Source organism: Hippocampus comes, unplaced genomic scaffold (assembly GCF_001891065.2).
Source record: "Hippocampus comes isolate QL1 unplaced genomic scaffold, H_comes_QL1_v1.1 scaffold280, whole genome shotgun sequence".
Taxonomy (NCBI): Eukaryota; Metazoa; Chordata; class Actinopteri; order Syngnathiformes; family Syngnathidae; genus Hippocampus; species Hippocampus comes.
Window position 1 is genome coordinate 8,933 of NW_017805582.1, and position 8,639 is coordinate 17,571.

The 8,639-nt window shown below is 41.4% G+C and overlaps 1 protein-coding gene across 6 annotated transcripts; it reads left to right on the forward strand.

The window, feature by feature from the left end:
- The first annotated feature begins 251 nt into the window (after positions 1–251).
- Positions 252–8,512, forward strand: LOC109521853 (uncharacterized). 6 transcript variants are annotated; one of them, XM_019879932.1, is made up of 7 exons: positions 252–270; positions 1,057–1,118; positions 1,201–1,585; positions 1,679–1,825; positions 4,219–5,658; positions 6,912–6,980; positions 7,499–8,512. In XM_019879932.1, the coding sequence occupies exons 3-7, from the start codon at positions 1,235–1,237 to the stop codon at positions 7,517–7,519; spliced, it is 2,028 nt and encodes a 675-aa protein (XP_019735491.1). In that variant the 5' UTR covers positions 252–270; positions 1,057–1,118; positions 1,201–1,234; the 3' UTR covers positions 7,520–8,512. The 6 variants fall into 6 exon arrangements, 5 of the variants coding, with proteins under 5 accessions (XP_019735491.1, XP_019735486.1, XP_019735489.1 ...); XM_019879929.1 differs by lacking the exon at positions 252–270 and adding an exon at positions 441–532; XM_019879928.1 differs by lacking the exon at positions 252–270 and adding an exon at positions 495–532 and having other exon boundaries at positions 989–1,118.
- Positions 8,513–8,639: the final 127 nt, after the last annotated feature.

Consider the following 8,639-nt stretch of genomic DNA (forward strand, 5'->3'; position numbering starts at 1 on the left):
ATATATATATATATATATATATATTTATATAAAACATCAATCTTAACACAAGGTCAACGTCCTTTTTTAAATGTATTTGTAGGGAATGGAGAAAATGTCAACCTTTAACATGGCCATGCATTGAACTGTACACGATCGATCACAGGCAATATAAGAGGACAGAAGTAATTCTAGCCGACAGGCACGACAGATATTGCAACTTTGAACATCTCGTTTCGAAAGTGGTGAAACCCACTGATGGGTATACACCGGCTGTACAGCGTAACCATGGTGTGCTTTTACTTGAAAAGTACGAACGAACAGTTTTGATAATTGTTTTTATTCGCTTTACTTTGTACAAAGACGTTGTATTGAACGGGTAATTGTACACGCGTCATCAAATTATTCGTTCTTCCACACATTAGGGGGCGCCCTGAACTAAAAACGGTCCGGAAATACGAAGGAGAACGTTTTTTTTTTTTTTTTTTGTATGTGTTGATCGCCAACTATGGTTGTTGTTATCGTTCAGCCCTTGCAGCACCCAGGTCATTAGGTACTACTTTTGCAAAGATAACACATTTCGTGACGGAATGCGAAGCGGTATATGCTATTTAACTCGCGTGAACGGTCAAAGATACTTAAAAAGCTACTAAGCTAAGTCATCAGTAATACACCGTTTAGCGGTTTGATCCATTCGTAATGCATTGTACGGTGTCCTACCGGAGCGGCTGTCACTCAGTTGGTAGAGCGCATCGTCCGGTGACCGAAGCGTCTTGGGTTTGAATCCCGGTTCCGATTGTCCGCTGTCGCGGTGTCCTTGGGCAAGACACAGAACCCTGAATTGCCCCCATTTGGCCTTACAGGGAAGCAGTCGCCAACTGGTGTATGAATGTGTGCGTGAATGGGTGAATAAGAGCGTCTGTTAAGCGAATTTAGGCACCGTGATGATGTAAATCTAGATAAATACACATCATTTACGATTAACCACAGTATTATATCGTTGGTGTAGAGTTTGATATGTATCGGCTACCACCTTGAACCCTTGCGCATCCAAAAACTGGACTGTAATACTTACAGGCTGGAAAATATAAGCGGCTTGGTTGGTCCATGAAGCATAGGGATTTCGAGTAAGTTCGAAGGTAAGTTACCTTTTATAGTGGCTCTAAACGAATATTGTTCATGCAAATGGTTGTTGCTTATTTATTGTCCCACCCTTCTCAAGACTCACGCACGTGAAAGAGGTCTTTGTTGAAGAATGGATCCAGTTGCCTGGGAAGACGCTTTTCTCTGTCAGCAGAGGAATCTGAATTCAGTTTACCCGAGAGACATTCATCATATGGGAGTGGCCGCACCTCATAGCTCTCACAGTGATCATAGGGTATTTGATGGGGAGCCTCTGGAAGATGACATTGATCCGGAGCTGACCAGAAAAATGAATGTGCTTCAAGATATAGAAGAGCAAATATTAAGCAAGAAAGCTGCCATTCTTATCAAGACAATTAAAATGATTAAGAAGAAACTAACACCAGACTCGAAAGATGCAACTCTTCGAGACAGGGTGGATACGATTTTGAAGGAGCGACATTCTCTCAACTTTCTGTCAAAGGTGAGCATTAGTGTATGCGATGTCCACTGAGCAGTTAAAATATTACATTGTGTTGTTGGGACGATATTTTTTCATGATTTCTTTAAATCGCAGTGCAAGACATACGGGTCATCTACTGAGAGTGATGACTCTCCAAGTCATAGCACAGAGCAGCTGGAAGAACATCCCCTGAAGCTCAGAGTTGAGGCTTTAATGAGGCATAGGTTCAGTGACCCCAGTGGATTTACATCTAACAAGCTGGTTAGTACATTTGTCATTGAAATCACTCTTTGGACACAAGAGTGCATTTACTGTACACATTCAAAATTATTTTGTTAATACAAATTAAAGATAAGATCAGTGGTGTTGTTACATTTTATTGTGACAGTAACAACCCACTACAAATAAATCATAGATAGTTCAATATGGTATTCGGTAGGAAAGCCCCGATCGGAAATCGGGCCCGATCACGTCATTTGTAGCAGATGGAATCAGGGGGAAAAATTGGGTATTTAATTTTTCAATCCAAAAATACACAGATATCGCAAAAAGAAATTAATACATTAAAATTAACGTTTTATGCGAAGCAGCATCGCTTCACAGCCGTAAACACAGCCAGTGTGGGATGATTTTGTTAGTTGTTGCGAGAAACTAGTGTGAAGCTCGCATCCTGTAACAATGATAATATGGAAAGTGGAGACAGCACAATGGCGACATGCAATGTGTGCAAATTGAGCATTTCACATTGTGGAAAGGATAGCGCTGCCTTTAACATGAATCGGATGTCTGTGATATTGTATAATAACTACCCAGAGAGTAATTTTTACCCATTAGCCGATTTTCAGAATTTTCACTTTGTACTTTGGCCATTCAGACAGACTTAGCATTTTGACAGAATGTCATTTTTGGGAAATGTTGTCACGTAGTAATGGCAAACGGGAGTGCCTACACGACCACAACCAGAAAATGCACTCCTATTGGAAGTCAAGCTACATCCACAAACATCTTTTTGATGGCAACTCTTCATTTGTCTGTTCGTTATGAAACTTATATGGAAACGGAACAGAGTTCACAACATTCAAGAGTTTTCATAATTTTCCCATCCCTCTAAAATATTGAATAAAATAGAAACGATTCATTTATTGTTAATTAACTGCAGTCAATCAATCGCTACAGATGTTCCGATCAGGATTTTTAAGCTACCGATACCGCTCATTCATGAATGTGATCGGCTGAATGGGTTGAGTGTAAAATTTTCAAAGTTAGAAGGACAGCGAGTGATTATTTCTTAATCCTTATTATTCAAAAACAGAACATTGCTTCAAATTTACAGTGCAGAAAATGCGCAAACAAATTATGATTCAGTTGGTTTGTAGCATGTCAGAAAATAGGGGGAAATGTGGATCGTTATTTCCCCCAAAGGAAAAGCACTAGTTGCAAACGTCCTATACGGATTAAACACAAAAAAAAAAAATCATTAGTCATGCTCACATAAGTCTTTGTTTTCCAATTGGAATCCAACCAAACTACCAAATGGAATGATAAGATTTTCCTAGCATACCTCACAGGGCAAATCACTATGTAATTTCATTTTTTGGGGTACAAAGGGGTTGTTATATTTTTGTGGCCAATCTTGTTGGAGTATGAAATTACTAATTCAGTGATTCTGTTAAGTGTAAATTTCAGTAAGAAAAGTTGTAGAAAGAAAATAAGAAGTGTGCTTCCATCTGACCTCTGGATGGTACCCATGTAAATTTGAAGAAGAAATCTGATGTGACAGCAGTCCATGGCGCTCTGCTACATTGTAAATACGTGAATAATAAAAGAAATACTGGACTGATTATTGAGATTACAACGGCGATCAAACTTGAATGTCTGGTACAGAGGGCAACCACTACTCATTCTGATAATCTTTACAATCATGGAAAGTTTCCAATTTCTGAATTTAGTACAACAACGCTAGATGCTAATGCTCGCCCTTTGCCGATAGCGACATTTGCTCCCAGAGAAGGCAAAGGCAATGCATGTCCATTGAAATTAAGCCATAGTTTGCTCAATTATCCATACCTGTCAACTTTTCGGAGCGCCAACCTGTATAAACTACCAAAAAAATTCTTATAAAGAGCAAAAAATCCTTATAACATACCAAAGCATTTTATATGTCAAAATAACGGCAGAAAAAACCCCACGAAATATGAATGATATATTTGTTTCCTTGTAGAACTTGCTTGTACACTACCGAAGTATGCAATGAATACTCTGCTGTTTTCAACTAGGAACCACGTGATTTACTGGAAAGTTACCGGAAATGAAAGCATTCGAGTAGTAGACTAGCACCATTCTGGGCAAAAGCAAACGAAACTACCTGTAAGGGGGGGGGTAGAAAAAAAGGACATTTTCAGAATCCGTATGATTTGTGCGATATGGCCATATACGTAAGATTCACCACAAAATCCGTATGAACTATGGCTAAACCGTATTGAGTTGACAGGTATGATTATCAATCGATTTTCATGAGGCCGACTGCAGTCTTGTGAGTAGATTGCAGCACATTGCCGAATTTAGCTAGCTATTTTCTGTCTTTTACTTGTTTCAGAGTTATGTATTTATTTAATCCGTCAAGTCATTTAAGATTATATTTTGACTTTTCCCAGGCCCCCAATCGTGAAATGGCCACCATATCCGGTACCCAACCTCCTCCCAGCCATAGCATTAGTTCAGAAATCCAGCAAGAGAATGTTTCCAACAAAGGCTTTGAGCGCTTCCTCAGCTTGCTCAACAAGGGAGTTGATATGGACCTGCTCAGTAGGGTCGTCAGTGATAACAGTGAAGATTTTCATTTAGGTGAGCAGCTCTTCAACAGCCAGCACTCCGGTGTGGGGGATGATTCAGATCGGCCTCTTTGCTGCGAGAGCCTTCAGTGCAACGGTGAACCGCAGCTACCAGAGAATGGTGGAGAGAGGACAGCGCTCTCCACTAGCGAAGAGCACCCCAGGGAAAGACCCTCACTGCCGGACGATGACAAGAACGGCAAAGACAAACGAGACCATTCTTTAGGTTCCAGTAGTGGATCCCAGTCTCCCCCGACAGTGGAGAAAACCAAGAAAGATGGAAAAGAAATGGTGCAGGTCGATGAGCGGTGTGAACAACTCCAGAACATTCTCAACACTTTGGGCTTGAGCTTGGAAATCGAAGACTTGAGTAAACTAACAGACCGGACTCAAGAGAGGCTCTATGGGAAAAAGAATCAAAGAGAGCTAGTGGAGCAGCAGAGTCAAGTAACTACAAGTGGATCCTGCAAACCTGACATGAAATCCACTTCCTCCTGCTCATTGTCGCCTTCCAGAAGCCGTAGTCACAGTTCCTCTTCCAGCCAGCTCTCCCGCAGCAGGGAGCCTCAGGATCCTCACAAGAAAGACACATTGTTAGCATGCGGTGGCGCAAGAAAAAGCAAAGAGAAATTATCACTTTCATCGACAAGCCAAGATGACACACAAGTACGGAAGACTGTTGGAAAAAACAAAGTTGCCAACATCTTGAACGAAATCCCTGTGGTTCATTCCTATTGTGATCCTGCTACATCGTTTGCTTTCCCAGATGACAGTTTTCCCCATTTCTCTCACTACCATTCCACCTACAGCCACGACATCAATTCTTATTGGACAAGCACTCCGGATGCCAGTGTCACCCCATATTATCCCAGTCGTTATCCTGATTCAACGGACACCTACGACTCCCACGACACTATTCCCTCAGGAAAACGAAGGCCCCGCTTCATTCAAGATGTTCCCCTCGAGAATCCAGACCTGTCAACAAGTGAAGGTCAATTGGGCTCGGTTTCTCGTCCGAGGTATCTGCAGGTGGTCAAGAGGAAGCCACAAATGTGGGGTGGTAAAAGGTTATTGAATGGGGAGCAAATCAAGGAAGACAAAACCAAAAGGCTAAACCTGATAGAGGAACAGGCACGAGATGTGCAGACGTTGAGGGCTCATCGAGCGACGAAAGCTTCTGGGAAGAAGGCGGGTCGGAAAGATGGCTCAAAGAAACAACGAACACCAACAGAGGAGGAAATTAAGGCAAACTGGAGAAAAAAGGTAACATTTTCTCAAATATAGTTCAAGCTGAGTATATTGTATCAAAAGGCAAAATGACTAATTTTGGAAAATCACTGCCAAAGGGCATAATAGTGAAAGAAATGGAAAAGACAGCGGCTTGTCAGAACATTCAATTGTGTTCAGCTTCACCTCCAAGAAACACAGCACACAAATGCAAAACAACAACATTGGTTATTTTCTTTAAGCTTTAGCTGTTCGGTAACTGGCCACTCCTAACTTCAGGGGAATTTTTTTGCGTTGAGTTCCCCTTCCATGAGTTTTCTACAAAGCTTAAATAGCATTTTTCTGTGTCATATTTGTCAAATCAATTCACAAAACACAACTAGCACTGTTGATATGGAGCAGAAGAAACAGGGGAAGGAAAATCCCCCTATGAGGAAAAAAAGACTATAGGGAGGCCTATCTGCCTATAAGGGGTGTTCACACGGCAGCTTTTACTCCGGTGTAGCACCGGGGCTGCCCCCCGTAGAGCGTTCACACGTACAAAGTTATACCGGTGTAGCCCCTGAAAACAGCTTAAACCGGAGCAAATTCAACCCTGCTCGGGAGGTGGTTAAAAATTTACTCCGGAGTAAATGTTAGTTTGCGGGGCAGCACCGATATAAAATGGGACATGTGAACGCTACAGGGGTAGGTAGACTCGCTACGTGTGAGAAGAGTTGATTACATACGGGTATTGCATAACTTGCATCCTGGGTATTTTGCACTTCTTTCCTTTTACGGTGTCTGATAGACCACAGCGTTGATTTGTATGGAGAAGTATAAACCATGGTTTTTCGATATGTCACAAACAAGGCGGGGAAAAGGAAGTACACGTTACGCATGCGCATGTTTTATTTCCGTATTACTACTATCGTATTGCACGGCCGCAGAAACTGCCGTGTGAACGCAAGTGGGGCTGCACCGAGGTTAACACGCGTCTCTTTAGTAAGCAGCTTTATACGTGTGAAGGCTCCACAAAAATTACACCGGTGTAAGATATGTTGCAACAAAATACATTGGTGCAGCACCGATGCAAATGTGTGCCGTGTGAACACCCCTTAAGTCCGCCTTGACTTTTGTACAATCAATCTAAAAGTAGATCTATTTCTCTGATAAATATTTTTTGAACCCATTTATCACAATCTCATTGAGATATTTATGCATTGCAGGAATTACTTCTATTGGTTATTGGTATTATTGGTTTCTCTTGTCCACACGTTCTTTTAATGTTTTATTTTATTTTTTTGAAGTTGGAAGCATTTAACCAGATGTCAAAGAACAAGTCTCGTGCCCAACCAAGTCCCTGTCCTGACACACAGGTAACTAACAAAAAATTGCTCCTCAGAATGACAAAGTGTCATTGATGATCAAAAAATGCTCCTTAAAGGGGAAAAAAAGTTATTTGAGCCTTGTACTCATATCAGTAAATTATTTTCAAAAGTAATGTGGAGTATGTGATTATCATATTATTATGAGTTATTGATCAAATTATATGTCAAGTATCTCTACTGTTATTTTATTAGTAAAACCCTTGTGAAAAAATTCAACAGCTGATGTACAGTGCCGAGGTCACAGTTCTATTGTATATTCCAGGACAATTACATTGAAGGGGCCAACGGGAAATCTTTAAGTTTGGGTTTGAAATAGATTTTTGGGGCACCTGTCCTGGAACTTGCCTGACACACTTCGTATGTCTATATTGACAGAAGAAGTGTGTTTACAAGAAATATAGAAACGTGATCTTCATGGCATGCGTGTGTACGTGTCATGCAAAATCACGCATTTAATGTGTTTTTGTTTTGTGTGGGTTTTTCGTTTGTTTGTTTTTTGTCTGCAGATGTATGACGTTGGACTGTGAACCCTGACAACAGTTGGATGAAATGGTCAAAATCTGGTTTTGAATGCAATGATTCCTGAACAAAAAAAAAACAACATGTTTTACAGTTGACAGTAAATACAGTTTTGTTTTGTTTTGTTTTTTGCCACTCAGGACAGATTACAAATCGCATCATGAATTTGCTGAATCAGTGGTTCTCAATCCTTTAAGGGCCTCGACACACCAATCCGATGTCGGCAGTCGGGAAGTCGGTGTGCAACATCTGCTTGGTGTAGGGCGCACCGTCATAACTTGGAGCTGTTGTCGGGGCGTTTTGGGACGGCATCAGGCTGTCCTGACAAATGATCACTCTGATTCACTGTTAGCTTACAAATCAGTGAACAGGACACACAAAAGTGATGTACGCAAACAAACAGCAAAGAAGTTCGGCGGATGCTACAGTCCGTCACGTTGGCAAACATCGGATTGGTGTGTCCGCACCCATTTGTTCACAAAACGTGCATACGAAATCACGAGTAACTTGTGCACAAAACGTGCACACGAAATCATGAGTAATTCTTAGAGCACGATGAGATTTATGAACGAGTGATTGAGAAAACTAAGGCGGAAACAAGTGGAAGACCGAAGTTAAGATGCGCTGGCATCATACAAGTCAAAAGTGTGGCTACAGTTCGGATTTTATGGTAGGCCCAAAGCTGAAGAAGAACTTTGCTCAATGCAAGAATTGTCTTAATAAAATAAGGTAAACTGGAAGCACGACAAATATGCACAGCCACTTGTGACAGGATCACCCAGGGCTAGTAGTGAGCCAAAAAGCCGCTATCAGCTTTCCTCCTGGCCAGACCAGCATGGGTTCTCTACTTCAAGCAAAGCTCCCCTTCAATCCCCCCCGGGGCTAAGTCAATCACGCACAGCATCTCTTTGTGTATGTGCAAAGCTCTCCGCCCGCACAGCGTAGTTGAGAATGATGGTGTTCGCTACATGATGCACACTCTGGAGCCACTCTATGAACGGCCAAGTCAAAAACAATTCACAGAGAAAACAATTCCAACTTTGTATGAAAAGGCCAGAACTCAACACTTTGATTCTCTCCTCTTTCATCTATAACTGCTTTAAACAATAAAGAGTATGCAGAAAAGTG

Coding starts and splice junctions, on each gene's coding strand:
- LOC109521853 (XM_019879932.1), top strand. CDS start 1,235: ATGGATCCAGTTGCCTGGGAAGACGCTTTTCTCTGTCAGCAGAGGAAT. Junction 1,826..4,218: donor GATTTACATCTAACAAGCTG/GTTAGTACATTT, acceptor GACTTTTCCCAG/GCCCCCAATCGTGAAATGGC. Junction 5,659..6,911: donor AGGCAAACTGGAGAAAAAAG/GTAACATTTTCT, acceptor ATTTTTTTGAAG/TTGGAAGCATTTAACCAGAT.